The 19,927-nt window shown below is 57.5% G+C and overlaps 1 protein-coding gene across 3 annotated transcripts in view; it reads right to left on the reverse strand.

Moving 5' to 3' along the window:
- The window catches only part of POC1A (POC1 centriolar protein A), a 59,402-nt gene extending 43,893 nt beyond the window's left edge, over positions 1–15,509 (reverse strand). Inside the window, exons 1-7 of one of the 3 annotated variants that reach the window (XM_039837927.1) lie at positions 15,316–15,509; positions 12,856–12,940; positions 11,747–11,918; positions 11,196–11,375; positions 9,829–9,936; positions 8,826–8,941; positions 2,402–2,535 (exon numbers count right to left, since the gene is read on the reverse strand). In XM_039837927.1, coding sequence (XP_039693861.1) covers positions 2,402–2,535; positions 8,826–8,941; positions 9,829–9,936; positions 11,196–11,375; positions 11,747–11,918; positions 12,856–12,940; positions 15,316–15,333 — 813 coding nt within the window. In that variant the 5' untranslated portion in view covers positions 15,334–15,509. The remainder of the gene's footprint in view (positions 1–2,401; positions 2,536–8,825; positions 8,942–9,828; positions 9,937–11,195; positions 11,376–11,746; positions 11,919–12,855; positions 12,941–15,315) is intronic. The other 2 variants (XM_039837925.1, XM_039837926.1) reach the window with 2 other exon arrangements.
- Positions 15,510–19,927: the final 4,418 nt, after the last annotated feature.

The raw sequence follows: 19,927 nt of genomic DNA on the forward strand, positions 1-19,927 counted from the left end.
GCTCTGTTTTAACCAACTGCCCCCCACAGGAAGGTGCTATCAGCTGACTCTGAATTGCCCCAAACCTAGAGGCAGAGCCAGGCCCAACAAGGAGCCACAGCAGACCCTAGCAGACCCTGGGGCACAGAGGGCAAGCAGGGCTTTGCTCAGGGCAGACAGGCTGCCCTCAGGCAGCCCTGCCCCAAACACGACACATGGACACCCTGACATCTGCCCTCAGGCCAGATGCTCCGATCATGCTGCTGCTCCACATCATTAGGAAGCACCCCAAAACAAAGTCCTCTCAAGGCAGAAGGGGCAAATTAAGTGGGCAGGTCCGCATGAGTGGCCAGCCGTAGACGCAGCACGGAGCTGCTGCCTCCAGTGGGGAGTGCACAGTCCCATCACCGGTCTGGAGGAGCAGGAGGGCGGGAGAATCAGTTCTCTGCGAAGAGGCCAGGGGTTCCAGCAAGCGCAGGGATGGAGCAGAGGCAGGGCGAGACTGCCTCAGAACCCTGAGCTAGCCAGGCCCCAGGATCCCCACCTCCCGCACCCCACAGTGGAGCTGGTGCCATGGGTCCCCCAGGAGGAAGAGCCCGAAGACCCATGGCAGGCTGATCCTAAGTTTCCGTATTTGACAGGGGCTGTGGTTCAGAAGAGAAACGAATGGAGCCTCTCGCTCTGACTCCCACTAGCACCGGAGATGCACCGCCTCCACCCATCCCTGCTAGTACCGAGCCGACTCGGCCTACCTCGCCTGGCCGCCTAACCTGTCTCATGCCTTCTGAGCTCTGCGGACCTCCCCGGGGAGCCCCCCGCTTCCCAAGCCCCAGGGGGGTGGGACCGTGACATCCATTCTGTGCCCCTGGTGCCCAGCCCAGCGATCTGGGGGGTGGATGATGAACAGACAAACGTGTGGCTTTTGCCTTCTGCCTTCTCCGTCCCTCTGGGCACCGTGAGCTCGGTGCTCTGAGGAAGGGATGATTCTGCGGAGCTGTTCCCCGTCTGTAACCCCAGCGCCAGCTGCCCCTCAGCCTACTCCTCACATTTCGAGGTTCAAGAGCAACAGGCCACCGCAGTTAGACTTGGCCCGTTTCACTTCTCGGGGAGAATGGCGTCAGCAGGTTCTCTTTGCGGGCCCGACGCGGGGCCTGAGCACGGGAAGGGCGTCTTCGACACCGTGCGAGGGTTCTCAGGCCAGGGGCGCGCCAGCCGTGGAGGAGCTGCGCAGGGAAAGCAGAGGGCGCCGTCTGCACGTGTCTCTCTGCTGCTGTTTCTCCTTTTTGCCGGGAGGAGAGGTGGCAGCATCACATGGTTTCATGTCCCGTCCTGGTTGTAAGATCCCAAACGGGCTGCACGTGACTTTAAATAGCTGATTGCCAAAGGGCCAACCGAGGTTGTTGCCAAGAAGCTGACAGCAGGAGCAATGGTCACCCCAGTCCGGTGGCTGTACAGGACACTTAGACATGCGGGCCACTGGGGGAACAGGCCCGTGGTACAGCAGACGCGTCCTGACACGGAGGACAGGAGGCTGAGGGTGGCAAGCAGCCTCCTTGTCCCGGGGAAGCAGGAGGAAGGGCCCAGGCCCCACCTCAGGCTATGGCCAACGGCCTTCATGTGTCCCCACTCCAATGACAGCGGGCTCCGGAGCCCTGAGCTAGACACCTCACACCTGGCTGCTGGCCCAAGACACACGAGCTGCCTGGGGCCCCTCAGCCCTCATGAGCCTGTCCCCATCTCCGTCCTGCCTGCCTGCTGCTCACAGGTGGAGAGGATGAACTGAAAAGCTCTGGTGTCCAGACCCCCGCCCCACTAGGGTGTGGTGACTACACCCCGACAGGAGACATTCTTTGCCCACGGGAGACAGCTCAGCCACAACTCCTGGTGGGGAGAGTCCCCGCCACCCCTCACCTCACCCCACAGGGCTGCCTGCCTACTGCCCACCCAGGGAGCCCAGGAATGCCCAAACAAACGTTGGGGAAGCGTTCCCTCCCGCATGTTTGTGTCTGCAGAAGCCTGATGTCTGCAGGACCCGGAGACTCTGGGGTGGCTCAGGGAATGGGTCCCAGGGCTCCGCTCAACACTGGACCAAGGGAGGTCTGGGGTCACAAGGGGACAGACTGCATTCAGCCCCCGGGGGGAGTCTGCCAACCAGATCTAGATGCCTCTCTGCCCACTCCCTACCCAACTTAGCTCCTGCACCCGCTTCTCAGCTGTGGGGCCGGGGTCAGGCCCTGCAGTCCTGCTAGAGGCCTCAGGTCTTATGGGGGGCAAGCCTGTCTCTGCCCAGATCACGAGGGAGCCACAGATACTGCCCCCATGGGGTCCAAGGGAAGGGCTGCCGCAGGGGACCAGCCCTGCACGGCCTCGAGGCGGCACCTCTGCCCTGTGCGTGCCATGCAGTGCCAGGCCACGCCCTCACCTGATGCCCGTGGAGCGTGTAGAGCAGCCGGCCCTCCAGGAGGTCCAGGATCTTCAGGGTCGAGTCGCTGGAGGCTGTGACCAGGTAGTTCCCCGATGGGTGGAAGGAGAGGGCAGTCACCGCGGCACTGTGCACTGAGGGGGGGACACCAGTCAGGCGGCTCTGGGAGCCCACGGCACAGAGGAGGCCTGAGACGGGCGATCGGGGCAGCCATAGCAAGAGATGCGGGGAGCCCCCGGGACTTCCCAGGGGAGTGGCAAGAGGTTGAGGGCAGAGGGCAGGCAGCGGGAGTGCGTGGGGCGCGGCCAGGGGCGGAGCGACTCCTCCTGAGCCACCACGCGGAGCGGAGCACCCAGAGTGACCGCTGTCTCCACGCAGCTGCTTTAGGGAAGCCACGTGGAAGGCAGACCCTGAAACGCGATCCGAAAGCCCCTGCCCCGTGACAGAGGGTGTGGGGCGGGTGAGCGGACGGCTAAGACACGCTCCAGAGTCGCCCAGGCCTGGGTCCCAGAGCGGCCGGCCTCCCCACTGGCCCACTGCATGACCTCGAGCCAGCACCCTGGCACGCTGGGCCTGCATCGCGTGGTAGGGGTGCCGTGGGGCGTTATCAGGTCGGGCCTGTGAGGCCTCTGCACGGAGGGAGCCCCGCGTCCCCTGCGACTCCAGGTCCTGCCATTGCACCCACTCAGCAGCTCCGCGCTGTCCACGGCTCCTCCCCGCGGCCCACTGCCGCAGCCCGAGCCCTGCAAGCCACCCTGGCACCCTTGCTCTCCAAGGTCTGGCTCTGCTGGCTCCCCAGCCACGGGACCGTTCCACGCCTTGTCCCCCTGGGCCCAGGAGACTTGCCACCTCTTCCCCTGACCTCGAAGCTCGCTGCTCGGTCACCTCCATAGGGCAGCCTCCCCTGACCTCCCCACCTGGGCCACCCCCTTGCTTGTCCTCCTGAAGCACCCCGAGTCTCCGGTCAGTGTATTCTTCACGGCAGGGCCCCCCATGAGACAACGTGCTCGATTAGAGTCCTTGACGCAGAAGGTGGCTGCTGAGTGGGTGAGTGGGACCCAAGCAGACCACAGGGGTGTGGCAACCAGCTGCATCACAGCATCTCAGGAAGACCCCACCGCCACGGGCCTGGCGGGGAGAATCAGTGGACCTAAGAGAACCGTGACCTCGCCCAGTCAGAACTGCCACAAACATCACCACCAGTCCAAAACCCAGCCCCTCCTCCCGGCACTGTGAGGCCACCTGCAAGGAACCAGTGCTGGCCCAGGAAACACACCCACCGTGACACGGAACTCAGCAGAGGCCACACAAATGCAAGGAGCCCGCAGACCCCAGCCCGGATGATGCGTGGACGTGCCTGGGTGTGGGGACAGGGCCCAAGCACGCTTGGGGGACAGCGAGGGCTTCCTGTAGGACAACATTCACGTCTGAGCACTGTCTACACGTGAGGCGGTGTGGGAGGGGCCGGCACCCTCGGTGTTCACCCACACTGGGCGTGCGGAGAGCAGAGCGGGGGAGCCATAGCCGACTCCAGCAGGAAAGGAACAGGCGGCAGCCGCAGCGGCGGCAGAAAGAACCTCAGTCACCCACAGAATGCGACTGTCCCTAACCACGTGTGGAGGGACAGACACTCGCATGCAGACCCAGGGGAGGGACGTGGGCAGAGGCTCTGGAGAGAGCGTGGGGGTGATCTCTGGGGAGGACAGCAATAGATGGACGACTAATGTCTTCTCCACAGACTTCCGGAATGTTTCTCTAACCATCAGGACAGCCACTGCGATTATACCACCGAGTGAACGTGAGAAGTGAATCCTTGTCACACTCGGGGTGGCAGGAGAACTAACTCAGTGTACCCTGCACAGTAAATGGCTGGAACTAACTCAGTGTACCCTGCAGGCACTCCAGGTTGGGCATCCATGGCTGGGAGCCAGTGCCCGCGCTCCCGAGGGACAGGCTGTGCCGGCCCACACGCTGGCTCGCACCAGCAGAGGAGTGGGGCAGGAGCGGCCAGAGCACTGCGACGTCCCCCACTCTGGGCGTCCTCCATAGCAGGACGGCCCTGAGAGGCAGCGCCCTGCATCCGTGTCGCCACGGCCCTCCCCGTAAGGGCCGCTCCTGGGCCAGCTGCCCGAGCACACGGCTCTGGCTCCTCGGCAGTCTGCACTGGGTGAACGCCGCCCGCCACCCACTTCCCGAGTCGAAGCTGGCACAAGAGCGGCGGGGGGCAGGGGACTAGGTCAGGGAGGGGGGTCAGGGAGCTCAGGGCACCCCAGTGCCACCGGGGTGGCGGGGTCAGGGTTTAGACACCATGCCAGGGCCTCCCGCCGGTCGACCCACCCAACGGAGAAATGTTCCCTAGAGACAGTACCAGGGCCCTGCTTCACGACAAGTGGCAGGACTGTCAAAGGCCTCCTGCCTGGTGGGGGACAGGGTGCATCTGGAACCATTTACTCCGGAAGAGAGTGCTGTCTGGCGTGCCAGGCTCTGGGGACACACCAAACCCAGGACAACCCGCCTTCCACACTCACTCTCATGCCATGTCCCCGGCCCACCAGCCTGAGGCAGCCGCTCTGGCTCTGGAGAAGCAGTGGGTGGTCCAAGGAGGCCTCATTATAAGAGTCACCAGTGCTCAACATTCCCCCTCAGAGGCTTGGCAACCCCCCAAGGGGGGTGAGCCTCTCGCATGAAGCCCGAGTGACTAGCCACAAACAACCCACTTTTCGTAAAGCCCAAAGCTGCAGGCCCTCTTCTTGGCTCCATGGCAGGTATCAGTGGTAACTGATGGCCGATGGCCATTTGGGCACAGTGTGGGCGCCTGGCTATTATCCCCCACACCTCAGGGCCAGCGATGCATCGACGTCAGGATTCTACAGGTCACCAGGAGCCCAGGGAGGGTGGGACCGAGGCCGCTGCAGACCCTGCCCCAAGCACAGGGAACTGGCCACAGCTGGTGGACAGCAGGTGACTGAAGGAGAAGCCGGAGCACCCACCACCCACTCCACCCCTGTAGCCCTGCACGGAGACGCCCTCCGCACCCTGGCCGCTGCCCGCTGGGCTCCAAACTGGCCCGGGGCCCAGAGACCCGAGAGCAAAGCAGGCGTTTCCTTTCTGGGGCAGCCCTCCCGACCCGCCCGCCGTGTAGGGTGGTTCCTCACAGGGAGCGGTGGGCCTTCCCAGTGACCGGCAGCTCTGGGATTATAGGAGCTGGACTTGCAGGGCAAAGGTGCTCTGACCAGCAGCAAAAGACACTCCGGACGCTGTCTCTGTGAATGCCACATAAATGCCGTGTAGGAATGGTGGGGAAGAGCCAGTAACTTGGCTGATCTGGTGGGACAGCACACTGCCTCCCGATCGAAACGCCAGGCAAAGGGTGCAGGCCTGCCCTGCTGGCCACACCTGGGTCCGGGGCCTGCTGAGACCCAGCGGACAGAGGACCTGGGACCTGAGCTCCAGCTGGAGCTTCTGAAGAGGGCCGAGCTGCGCCCCCCAGGGGCCTGCACAGGAAATGGCTGGAACTAACTCAGTGCAAGGGGCCCAGGTGGGATGGTGGACAGATGCCAAACTCGGGGTCCCAGCCACGCGATCACGGGTGAGCCTCAAGCTCCCCTCTGTGAAGTGGGGAGTCGCCCTGCACGGATGCCATCCAGGCCTGTCACTGCATGAGAGGCCCGTATGTGCCTGGAAACCGCAGCGCGCACCATGGTTCTGGGACAGGGCTGCTGCTTGGCTCTCCGAACAGTCCCAGTGCGGGCTCCGAGCACAGGGAGCCCACCCCTCCCCTGTGGGGACGGGCTTCCCCAGGGCTCCGAGGGCCCCGCCGACTCCCTGCTGAATCGGGAAACCGAAGCTTCTCCCCGCAGCCATCGGCCAGAGCCAGCCAACTCCTTGCCAGGGATAAACGGCGCCAGCTGCCCGCTACAGCCCAGATGATCACGACCACCCAGCGTGGGCCACGAAGCGCCCTCCACGGAGCACGGCCGTGGGCAGCTGGCCTCACACCAGTTTCATGAACCGAATCCTCTCAAAAGAGCCCAAGGCCCACTCAGGAGTGCCTGGTGTCCACCCAGAGTCACCGGGGGAGACAGTGGATGTCACTGTCCTTAAACACTCTCCCCGGGGTTTCCTAGAGATCAGGGACAGAAGACAGTTCAGGCACCCCTGCCACAGGGCTGGAAGCTCCTCTCGGGGAATCGGCTTCCAAACAGATCCCCCTATACTTTTGGTGGGCTGCTTGACCCAACGGACCTGGCCTCAGCCCTCTTCAGGCCCCAGCTCCCTGGGCCTGGCTGGCCGCCACCCCACAGCATGGGCTCTTCCGCCTGCTCAGTCCCCCAAGCCCTTCCCTGGGCCTGACCCTGCTCCACTCCAGCACCCGGCCCTCCTTGGACACCAGGCACGGGCGGCCTACCCGCCAGTCCCCCAGGCCCACCGGCCAGTCCCCCAGGCCCACCGGCCAGTCCCCCAGGCCCACCGGCTTCCTACCCAAGCAAGCTCTTGCTGCTGCTGTCCTCACGTGCCCCCCACCCCTTCGCTCCTTGAGTGACGGGCTGGTCCCAGCACTGGCAGCCAGGCCACACCTTTGGACCCTGAGACAGAGCATGGCATCCGAGGCCCTTCCAAATGGGTGCCCGGTGCTGCAGCACCCCACCAACACCAGGCCCGGGGTGCCGACCCATCAGAGGTGGGCCTGGACCCTCCCAAGACTTCTGTGGTATCAACCACGCCCCCGGCACTGTATTATATATAACCCCACGAACCCCATGAGGGCACTATCACCTCCCCCTGCACAGACAAGGCCAGCTTGTGCTCCCAGCCACCGCAGGGCCTCGTCACCTTCCTCCCCACCTCTCCCTGTCCAAGCCCGCCCTCCTGACCCCACGCCTGGAGGCGGTCTTCACGCCCCGCACTCCTCGGTACCTACACACCTTTCCCGATCTCCAACTCAGGCTTCTGAGCCTGAAGGAGGGGAGAAGTGTGGCCTCCAAGTCGAAAGCAGATCCTGCTGCTGCTCTGTTCTAGAAGCCTCTGTGTGAAACAGACAGCATCAGCCCGTGGAGGAAAGAACCTGTGCTTGTGGCTGGCCCCCGCCACCTGGTGGTGGTGCAGGGTACTACAAGCCCCGACCAAAGACGCTGACCCCTCAGGAGCTCCTCACCTCCTGACTCAGCACCACTGTCATTGTCACCAACACTGTACCTGGTTCCTGATTTGTACCAAGCACTAAGTCCTTGACATGGACAACTCAAAACCTTCCCAACACCACCTGTGAGACAGGCCCTATCACTGTCCAGGGGGCTGGATAGGCACAAGTGACCTACTCAGCGTCACACAGCTAAGAACGCTGAGCTGGCTACAGAGCCCACCCTCCACCTGTGCTTTTCAAGACTGGCATCTGCTCCCCCTTCAAGGGAAGTGTGTCACCCTGGTTACCCCAAGAAAATGCTGTTCTCAAGTGTCCGAATATTGGCTAGGAAGGCTCTGTGGGCTGTTGGGGGGACGGCCCTGAGCCTCAAGCCTACACCTTTGTCCAGACGTGACCCTCCCACCGTCAGGTGTGAATTTTGGAAGTGAGTCTGTGAACTCTCAACTCAGCCCCATCGGCATCCATAGCTCTTCCAACAACTCCAGCTCCACCCCTCCAGGTCCCAGCCCGGAGCCCGCGGAGCCTCCCGCCCAACTCACAGCCGCTCCCCCTCACCGCTCCCTTCGCTGGGCTCCATCCCCACATTCGGGGTTCATCTAGGAACCCAACCCACGGCTCTGCCCAGTCACACGGCTCTCAGGCCAGCCCCACACTCCACCGCCCTCAGCGATGCCCTCCCGGTCACACCCACGTCTGCCCCGCCCGCCCTGGAGGAGACTCCAGCCACTGCCCTGCCTTCCAAGAGCGACAACTAAATAGAGGACACAGCCTCAGGGCTGGCTCCTGTGCCTGACCCCAAGCTAAACTGACCCTCCAGATGGCTCATGGCTCCACATCTATGGAGGGCTCTGTGGGGCCAGAGACGGCCAACGTCCCATCAACAATGACCTCTTTTGACAGACGTGCCCCCTTCACCGCAGGTCAAGGGTTGTCACCCTGGCCCTGGGGGGGCAGAGCCTCCAATACACAGGGAGCCAAGTGATAGAGGCAGCTCCTGAGAGAAGCCCCTTGAGAGGAGCCCCGGCCAGAGACCCATCGAGGGCTCCCTGTCTGGCCTGCAGTGGGCATGCGACTGTCACCTCGTAAGCAGTCACTGAAGTGCCTAGTGGATGCCGGGTCACGTGACACTCTATCTCCTGGCCAAGGCTCCATGCCCGGACAGCAACACCAGAGACCACCCGCGTCCGAGAGCCCGAAAGACCCAGGACGCGCCCCGCCTGGCCAGGGCTGTCAGGTCGCGGGATCGCGGCAGCAGCGAGCGGGCCGCTCACGGACACTCACGCTGATAGTGCTGCAGGAGCCGGTGAGTGCGCACATCCCACACCTTCACCGTGTTGTCCATGCCGCCCGCGGCGATGCACGTGCCGCTGGGGTGGAAGTCCACGTAGGTGACGAAACTGGAAAGACAGGAGCCACCACGTGTACAGGACATGTGCACTGGCTCAGAACAGACCCCCAAACACCGAGCACCGTCCCAGCCTCGCCCATCTGCTCGCACTGTCCTTCGGCCCAGGGTCACCTCCCTCCCACCTGGTTCCCTCAGCAGGTGGCCAAGGGAGAGGAAGGGGAGGATGAGAGCAGTGGCTGAGTGACGCAGGGGCACTGACCAGGGGCTGAGGCCTAGCACCAATTCTAAACACAAGGAGGGAAAGTGGCCTTTGGACCAACGGGCAGCCGGCCGCTCGGGGCTTTCAGAATGAGAGCCGGGGCCCCAGACATGAGGGCCCGCAACACACCCACCCGTACGGGACACCCAGGTCGGTATCGTGGCAGGATCTCAGGAGGGGCCCTCACCGGCCTCACTGAAGAGGGCAAAGCTGGGGTTCATCTAGGAACCCAAGACAGGTGAATCCCTGCTCAGATGCAGGACCCCCCCTCTGCTGATGACACATCACAGCGTGAACAGCTGCCACCCACTACAAGACCGCAATGGTCCTTCCACTCATAAAACCATCACCAGGTAACTCACTAATATGCTCTTCAGGGGTCTGGGTTCAACTGCTTTCAGAGAACCATGTCACAATCTGAGGACCAGAAAGGGAAGGGAAAAGATAGCCGCCAAGACACGCATGCCTTGGGGTTCAGCACACCCCTCGTGTGTGGGAATGGGGATGAAGCCGAACCTTCCAGTCACAGGAAAGATGCAGAGACAGAAGACAGGGCGCAGCCGAGATGCGACTGCCGGCCCCACCACCGCCGCCACTGGAGACCGCCGGGGCCTCCTCGTGTCCAGGTCCAGACTTCTCGTAGGTGCCTACAGGTGGAGGATGGCCTGGGGACTCACCTGCCATGCTCGCAGTACGAGTGGACACACTCCCGGCTGGTCTTGTCCCACAGCTTGACAGTCTTGTCATCACTGGCAGACACGATGAGCCGTCCATCAGGGGAGAACCTGAATCAGACAGGGCACAAGTCACATGACCAACTAACAGACACCATGGGCGCCACGTGGCACCTCCCACAGCCACCTTCCCGCACTGCCCACTACCTGATCCCGGGCATCAGTGCGGCTACATGCCCTGCTGTGACCCAAGCGACTCTCTGCAAGTGGCTTCTCTCTGTGAGATGAGGCAAGCACCCCATACTGCACATACCATGTGGCAGCGTGCGTGCTAACTGCTGGTGCTATCGGCATTAGGTGGTCCCAAGCCCACCATCGGCACCATTGTCCTGTTCTAGGTCCCCCAAGTCTACATGTGACTCTGAGAATGGACGAGCAGAACATAATGTGCCAACGACGAAGTGGAGGTCCTGGGCTCCACTACCAAAGGCCACTATGGGCTTGACACTCATCTGCTGGCCTGGGCCCCCCATCCTCAGGATCCTGATAATGAGGTCTCAGAACCAGGGACCTCCCAGGACAAAAGAACAGGTGCCCTGGAGAACAAGTAAGTTGCATGGGGTCCCCAGAACACAGCCACAGCCCCCAACCTGATTCCCATAGTTCCCCAGTATCCCCAGACACCCGCAGCCTCCTCCCCTGCAGCAGAGATTTGACAGCTGAGATCTCTATTGAAAGAAACAGACTAAGCCGGAAGCAGGCTCATCTATGTCTGCAACTCTTGAACCTCGAAAGGTCCTTTGGGTCACCCCACCCCTACGGTATTGCCCCTCCCCACCACCAAAGCAACAGAGGAACAAAATCAACCTCAGAGGAGCAGAACGCGCCAGGGGAAAGTAGACAAGCCTTAGCGCCAGACTCGTTCAAGCCCAGCTCTGCCACTTTCCCACCACGTGCCCTGGCCTCAGCATCCTCATCTACAGAGTGGGGGCGACACTGCCCAGCTCGCAGGACTGCCAGGAGGAACGGGGAGGAACGCACAGTGCAGGGCTGACAGTACCTTCCTGTCATGGCTGCTCTTGCTAGTGAGCGGCCCCTGTCGTTGTGCCTTGGGCTGCGTCAGCATGGAGGTCGGGTCTCGCGGCCAGCAACAGGGATAACTTACTTGTCACACATCAGCTCAGCGAAGCCTCCCAGCGACTTATGATGGAAGAATCGCTGCTGTCCCCATTTCACAGATAAGGGAGCCAAGGCTCAGGAGGCTCGGAGAGCAGCTACTTTGCCCAAGGTCACGACGCTGGGTCCCGGCAGCCCCTCTGTGCCCCCGAACCCCCGTCCTTCCAAGGATCTTTGGGCAGGAGGACGCTCACCTGGCACAGCGGACCCAGTTGATGTGCTGGCTCAGTGAGAACAAGAACTTCTGGCGATGAGTCGACCACACCTTGACTGTCTTATCATCGGAGGCCGTCACGAGGGACTGGCCATCGCTGCAGAAATGGACGCTCCTCACTGTGGCCGTGTGAGCACGAAACACCGTTGACTCACCTTTGCTAAGGGGACAGGCACCCCCGACAGCGACATGAGGGCCCACGAGCACGTCGAAGCTCTCCCCACCCCTTGGGAGCCCCTCCCAAAGCCTGAGCGCCCAGTCCCCAAACAAGGCGGCCAGATGCCCCTGCTCGTCCACACACGAGCAGCATCGGGCGGACTCCCTTCCAGGACAGCTGGGTCAGCCCAGAACTCATCGCCCGACCCCAAGGGGAAGGCCCCAGCTGAAGCCTCAGCTTCTGAGGGCACCTCCTCAGGAGGGGGTTAGATGCCCCACTGTAACCAGTCCAGAGCTAGGATGTGGAGCCGGGTGAGGACAGCTCTGGCACCAGGGCCCCAGACTCACACAAGATCCTCAGAGCCTATAACTCACACGTTGGGTACCCAGATTCGGACAGTCTTGTCACGGGAGCCCGAGGCGAGCAGGTGTCCCGAAGGGGAGAAGTTCACACAGGTGACAGCATCCTTGTGGCCCGCGAAGCGGTAGGCACGTGACTGGGGCTTCATGTGCCAGACCATGAGGCACGAGTCCATGGAGCCACTGGCTGAGGAGAGTGGGAACACCGTGATGCTCAGCTCCAGAGGGCCTCGAGTCTCCACCGGGACTCTGGGGTGATGGGACGGGGAGCAGCAGCTCCCCTTTCCCCACAGGAACAGGTCGCACCTCCAATGAACCATGACCGAGTCTGGAGAACCTGTGGCCTGCCAGCTCTCCACGCAGCAGGCCCACCTGGGAACCAGATCACGAGGTGCTCTCATGTGCCGGCCCTGGGTCCCAGTCTCCCCACAGACACGCCCTGAGAGCCCTAGACGGCAAGTCTTTCCAACGCTGGGGAGCCGGCCCAACCCCACGGGCCTTTTACCACTCAGAAGCCTAGAGGAGGTCCCCGAGGTGGACCAAAAATGATTTCCGTTTCCCGTTAATCTGAAGTGACCACAAGGCCAGCAGCCTCTGGCGGGGGACTCTGACCATAAGATGAAGGGGAAATCTTGCCCACAGAAACAAGGATGGCTGTGTATGAACCCCCAAGTAGCCAAATCAGGGGGCGCTCAGCTGAGGCCCAAGGGCAGCGGGGAGGGGAGTGCCAGGCCCGACACGCTTCTCACTGGTAGGCATCTTCGACACGGTGTGTCATATTACTGCGGCCAACAAGACTGACAAAGACCCAAGGAAAAGGAAGCCCCACTCAGGGCCCACCCAAGACGTGGCTGGAGCATATGAGAAAAGCCAGAACCCAGTCCCACCCTTGAAGGCTGTGGGGACCCTGGAGGCCCCAACCTCTCTGGGCCTCACACCCCATCTGTAGAATGGAGCCCACGAAGCCCAGCACCCAGAGAGCTGGCTGCCTGAAGCAAGGTGCAGGCATAATAAGAGCACGGGGGCCCTCACAAGGCCCTGCTTCCCCCACACCACACCCCCAGGTGGAAACTCGGCCTTCTCAGCTCATAACCTAATGCCTGGGACAAGATGCCTCCTCTTACCCAGCTGCTTCATGTTGGGACTGAAGTCCACAGAGGTAACTGCATCTCGGTGGCCTTTAAAATGCCTCTCCAGCGACGGGTCCTCCTAGGAGAGACCAGGGTCAAAGGTGTGAAGGCTGGTTGAGGAAGAGGCAACAACCAAGAAGGTTTAAGCATACTCATGCATGACCTTATATAAAGAAAACCCTAAAGAACCCACTAAACGAACATCAGAATAAACAAGCTTGGCAAGGTTGTAGGGTACAAAATCAACAAAGTTACTTGCATTTCTGTACACCAGCAACGGACAATCTAAAAAAAGTAATGTGGTAATTCTACCTATGATACATTTTAAAAATGTAAATAAGCTACTAGGGTCTATTTATGATGTATTTAAAATTTAAGTAAACTTAGGAATAATTTAACAAAAAAAGTACAAGATGTATCCATTGAAAACTACAAAGCATTGTTGAAAGAAACTTAGAAAGAGCTAGATAAATGTAAAAACATCCCATGTTTAGTTTGGAAAACCTGGTATTTTTAAGATGCAATGCTCCTCAACTTGATCTACAGAGTCAACATGATCCTGATAAAAATCCTAGGTGACTTTTTTTGCAGAAATTGACAAGCTGATCCCAAAATTCATATGAAAATGTGAGACAGCCAAAATAGGCAAAATCTTTTTCAAAATCCAAAAAAGAGAAAAAACAGCCCCTGCAGAAAAGTTTGGCAGTTCTTCAAAAAGTTAGTCATCAAATGATCCAGCAATTCAAGGTAAAAATTCGAATTAAAAACATGTTCACACAAAAACCTGTACACAAATGTTCATAGCAGTTTTATTCTAACAGCCAAAAAGTGGACAAACCCAAATGCCCATTGATGGGTAAATGGATAAACAAAATGTGACGTATCCATATAAAGGAATATTATTCAGCCATGGAAGGGACGAAGCACTGACACACACTACAACATGGATGAACCTTGAAAATATGTGCCTAGTGAAAGAAGCAGGCACAAAAAGCCACATTTTATTTGATTCCATTTACATGAAATGTCCAGGATAGGCAAATCTATAAAGACAGAAAATTAGTGGTTGCCAGGAGCTAGGGGGAGGGAAGGAAGGGGAGTGACTGCTTAATGGGAAAGGGTTTCTTTCGGGTGACAAAAATGTTCTGGAATTAGAGAGTGATGATGGTTGCACAACACTGTAAAATTACTAAAAACCACTGAATTTTACACTTTAAAAGAGTGACGGTTATGGTATGTGAATAAAGTCTCCATAAAGTTATTTTTTTAAAAACCGAAGGAGGGCCTTTCGGCACGCTCCATCTCAGGAATCAGAGCCCGTACGTTCGATCCCAACGCAGAATGGCCAGTGAACCCAAAGGCCAGCCCTGGCGGGGCCTCTGGTGGCCCAGGGTCAGAGAAGCCCTAGTTCAGGACCCCACTTAGGAAGCCATGGAGATGATACTCCAGATTCTCCATCTAACAGTAGTTCCTGCCTTAGCACTTGAGGAGTTAGATCCCAGCATGCAAGCAACCACCTGTCCCGCCCCAAGCATCAGAAACCTAAAAGAACCCACAGAGCCCAGCAAGGCCTCCTCTTGGGAAAAAATGTCCTTGGGGTAGAGCAAAGCCACACTGCCACTCCAAAGAGCTGTAACCAGAACAGAGGCCCCCACGGCTCAGTGCCCAACTCCGCCCCCAACACACCAGCCAGAGTCTCCCTTTCAATGAGAGGGAGTGGCGGCTGGGGGAGGGCCCCAACGGAGCAGCAGCTGACCCACCTGAGTCTCTCGGAAGAACAAGGGTAAGGCAGTACTCACCTCTAGGCCCAGGGGGGAGGGGCAAGTTCAGGTCCACGCCTGACAGGGGGAGGAGATCTCCCAACGCCTTCTCTTCCAATCCCCTGGGCTCTGTGTTTCATGATCTCCCCCAAAGTGATTTATATATTGGGGGCTGGGGAGGTCTTGTGGGAAGAGCACTAGATAAGGGGTCAAAGGCCTGGATCCCAGCCTGGGCCCTCTGCTCAAGTCCCCAGATGCCTAATAGGACCAACGGGCCACCACGCAGCATCCGAGATTCACAACTCAGTCAGACAAACTCGAAACGATCTCTCAAAAAGAGGGGCTATGGAGTGTCCCCCTTCTGGCCTCTGGAGGAGCCTGGGACTCAGAGTGGGCAGCCAGGCCCAGGACACACGGCATGCCTGGGCGGTCCCGGGCATCCCAGTGGCCTGCTGTAACTTTGGGGGCAGGAACCGGTGTGTTCGCCCCGGTAGCCCGCACAGGTCCTGGCACGCAGGAGGCGCTCACTAGGTGCCCCGACCCAGCGGCCCCTGCACAGACGGTAAACTGGGGCCGGGGAGGGCGGGCTCGGCTCCCGCCCGCCCGACCCCCTCGCAGCCTTCGCGCCAGCCAGGAGCCCATTACCCCCGCGAGGAGACTAAGGCCCAGGCGGCTGCCGCCAACAGGAACTTACCGGGCAGGGCGCGGCCATGGTGCGGCCGGGGGCGCCCGAGGCGCCGGAGGAGCCGGAGCAGGCAGCGGCTACCGTGGCGGCGCGTTCAGTTTCCGCGCCCCCAACCGCCGCCAATAGCAACGCGGGTGGCGTCCCCGCGCCCCGCCCACTGCGGTTAAAGGGGACGCAGCGCTCTGGCTGCTGGCCGCCTACCGGGAGCAGAACTGCCGGGCCGGGTACGCGGTCTCTGCGCCCAGCCGCGCCAGGCCGGGCACCCTGCAGACGGCGCCGCTACACGCCCCTGCCCGCCGTCACTCATTCCCCTGGAGAAATTAAGGAGTCCAGGATGAGGGGTTCGCCCCGCCGGCCCGTGACCCGGTTACCCAGACGGCGAGCGCGGCCTTCTGGGAAATGTAGTTCCGGGACGGCAGCCGCCGGGTGTCTGGAGACCGGTGGGACTACAATTCCCAAGCGGCCTTGAGGGCGGGACTGAGGGGCCCGGGCTTAACCGCCCACGGCGAAAGCGGCGAGAGTCCCGGAAGTGCAGGGCGCGCGAGTCGCGGTGCGTGCGTCCCCCGAAAGCGCCCGCGGCGGGGCGCTCGCGCCGCTTCTCGCTGGCCGGCCCTTCGCTCCTCGGGGACTCTAAAAATGATGTTTCGCTCCTTCCAACGCGCTTAAAGCAAGTGTCGCTTTAGAAGAACACCAGTCACTTGGAGTCACGTCCGTGGGGTGGAGAAATCTGGGTTTGATTCTAAGTCCTCGCCCTGATACCTCGTGTGACCTCAAGGGAAAATACCTCCGCTCTGTGGGCTTCGGTTCCCCGAGTATAACATGAGCGAGTGTGCGAAGCTGGGTCCCCTCGGGGCTCTTCAGCCCTTCTAAGTTAATTACCTGTTTAAAAGGCAGGAGACTGTTCCTGCTCTGCCATCAGAAAGTCCAGCTGTGTAGACCTTTCTACCCCACACCTCACTCTGAGCACCGTTCCAGCCTGAAACTGACCTGGCCCTGACGTTTTTTGCAAGATTCAGGAAACTTCTTTCCACGAAAGAATATTTAGCCTATAGGAAAGTTTTATGACCTTATTTGAGCCAAAATCTCGAAGACATGCCGAGAAGCAAAAAATCTCAACGGACAGAAAACGCTCCAGGAATGACAGTTTTGCAGCTTATTTTATACATTAGAATCAAAAGATGGCCGCAAAGCCATTGGTGATAGATTAAAGAGGTGAGAGAAAGCAAAGCGGGGAAATCTCTAGGACTGGCTAAAAAGCAAAATGGAGAAACTTCTTTTACATTGATGGAGACATGATCATTAACTTTTACAGTAAATAGAGGCATTATGCAGGCAACAAGATAATGTGGGTGGGCTTGTGCTCTTGTGCATGCAGTTGTGCCTTCTGGAACAGAAAATTACTCTGACATTTCACAGGTATGTTATCCTAGATGCATAAGAACAATGGACAGGACTCCCTTAAGGTAAAGATTGACCTTTGCTAAGGAAGCATAGGCCTGAGACGTCACTAGACTTCTCGCCGTCGCCTGCCCAGCTGAGAATTTCTGATTAGACCATCCTGTTTGGTTGCTTTTGGTCATTGAATTTTTCAGGCCTTCCGTGTGGCTTTACTGATAGTTTGTCAGGTTTATAGCATATCTCCTTTGTCTCTCACGCTTCCATCACCTCCCTTGGGCAGGTGGGCTTGGCCTGCGGACCCCAACACTTATTAGGATCTGGCCAGACCCTAAGGTTTCCCACTACATCTCAGACCTAAGGAGGTGTTTACCTGGACCTGCAAACCAGAGCCCGATTCAATAAACTCAGTTTAGGGCGCCAGCATGTGGGGGCGTGGGTCTCTCCTTCAGAACTGGAAGGTCTGGGGCCAGACAGAAAAAACAGAGATGCCTTTAATCCAGTCTTTGCTGTGAATAGGCATAAGATTAGTTCCTCTGTCTTAGAAATATTCAGGCTCATTTAACTTAGATACTATGAAATTCTCCTTAAAACAACAAGTATAGTATCACTCACACCCTGAAATTGTTCAACACTGTTCAAAGGATGATCTCCAAGCTATAGAACACCTCCTGGTCTACAGGAACTTGTAACCTACAAAACTGAATTTAGAAAAACTCTTACATAAAACGATTTTCAAATGTCAGATTTGCTCAACGTGGGAGGTACTAGAAGATTATACTCATCCTCCCGAGTCTTTCCAGATCCCACTGTCTTCTGTCTTTACTTATCAGGGAGTTGTTGGGGCTGCCCTATCCCCTCTTGCTCATTTATTCTCCAAAAAACTGAAAATAGTCAACTCCGCCAACATCGCATAGACAACCCAAGATCCACTGATACAACCTGCAAAAACCAAGACTGTTGCCTCTACTTTCCTTCTGAGCTGCCGCCACCTCGTGCCACCTCCGTCAGACTAGACTCCACTTCTGACCAAGGCCTCCATGTTGGGAGGCGGAGCTTAATATTGGAGGAGCCCCAACGTTTGGCGGGGGGGAACCTCTATGTTGAAGGGAGCTAGGAGACAACTTCTTTTTCAAGTCCCCTTGTGGTGGACATGTCTCCATCCTGGTACAAAGCCCACAGATGCCTCCCCCACACACACACACACACAAGAGACGCTTTCACTGTCATCCCAGAGCCCCCTGCCCAAGGGCCAAGACTACCCCAGGGCCAGGTAGAGAAAGGAGAAGGAGAGGTAGGGATTACACTCACCCACATAGCCCATCAATGGAAAGCCCCATCTAAGCTATCAGTCTGCACTGTACCTACTGGATTTGAGACTCTGAGCAGGGCAGCTCAGGCATGTCCCAGGGTCAGGCAGATCTAGGGGTGAGTGATCTAGATCACCTCTGGGCTGGGCAATCCAACATACATCACACCACCTCTCCAAGCCTCCCTGTCCTCAATTATAAAGCAATCATGATAATCCTGCCACAGTGGGGGAGGGAGGATTCGATGAGCTATTAATTCACGTCAGTTGAGCTGCCACTTCATACATGTGACTTCTTACTCGACCTCAGTCACATCGTGTACCTCCTTTCGCTCTGACAATCTGACCGACACCTCTCTGCCTCGGATCCCACTGCCCCTGGCTCACTCTGCTCCAGCCACATTGGTCTTCTCACTGTTCTTTGAACAAGTATGTGCCAGGCACACTCCCATCTCAGAGGACTCTTGCACTGGCTATTGTCCCAGGGTCCACTGGGCTTAATCCCTTTCATCAGGACTTTGTTCAAACATCACCTCAATGTAGCCTCCCCTGACCACCCTACTGAAAATGCCGGCCACCCTCCCCTTCCCCTGCTTTATTTTCTGTCAGCGACTTATCTCACTGGACTTGTTTGTTATCCTCTCCCCCTAGAACAGCAGCTCTGGAGAACAGATTGACCGTATTCTTGCACCCAGCATAGGGCCCGGGGGCACAATAAATATTTGCTGAATAAATAAATGAATCACGACAAGATTGCTCATACACTGTAATAGAATTTGTGATGGCAGGACTTGTTTTCAGCTGGAGAGAAGGGGAAGGGATTAGGGTAATCAGGAAAACTTCTCTGAGGGAGCAGAGAGATCTGAACTTTGGAACACAAGTAGGGTGTAGGTCAATAGGAGAAAAGAAGAATGACAGTTCCAGTGCAGGGAGCAGCCTAGGCAAAGGTCTGGTGACAGGACTGCACACGGAGTGTCAGGGGAGCAGGGACAAAGCAGGTGGGCTCAGGAGTAAAGCTCGATTGTAAGGCCACGAATGTAGATGAGATTCATCAGTCTCAAAGGTCAGGGGGCCACATGTTCCCTCCTAGGACTGAGGTGAGCCAAAAGAGACCCCTTACAGATAGGGCTGTCATATTAGTTCTGCTTGTTTTAGGAGTGACCCACACAAAGAAAATAAAAGATAAAAATCATATGATCCTATCAATGGATGCAGAACAAGCATTTGATAAAATCAAACATCTATTTATGATAGAAACTCAGCAAGGTAAGGATAGCGGGAACATACCTCAACATAATAAAGGCCACGTATAACAAACCCACAGCTAAAGTCATACTCAGTGGTGAAAAGCTGAAAACTTTTTCTTTAAGGTAAGGAACAACACAAGGATGTCCATTTTCACTTTTATTCAACATAGTATTGAAAGTACTATCCACAGCAATCAGATAAGAAAAGAAAAAAGGGCATTCATATTGGAAAGGAAGAAGTAAAACTGTCATTATTTGCAGACAACACGATACTATATAGAGAGAACCCTAAAGACACACACAAAAAGAAATTATTAGAACTAATAAATGAATAAAGTAGCGAGATACGAAATTAATATTCAGAAATCAGTTGCATTTTTATATACCAATAATGAACTTCCGGAAAGAGAAATTAAGAAAACAATTCCATTTACAATTGCATCAAAAATATTAAAATACCTAGGAATAAATTTAACCAAGGATGTAAAAGATCTGTACTTGGATAACTGTAAGATATTAAAGAAAGAAATTGAAGAAGATGTAAATAAATGGAAGGATCTACCATGTTCATGGATAGGAAGAATTAATAGGAAGGCTAAAACATCCATACAGATTCAGTGCAATCCTTATGAAAATACCAATGACATTTTTCACCTAACTAGAACAAATA

Source organism: Pteropus medius, unplaced genomic scaffold, assembly GCF_902729225.1.
Source record: "Pteropus medius unplaced genomic scaffold, Ma_sr-lr_union100, whole genome shotgun sequence".
NCBI classification, from domain to species: Eukaryota; Metazoa; Chordata; class Mammalia; order Chiroptera; family Pteropodidae; genus Pteropus; species Pteropus medius.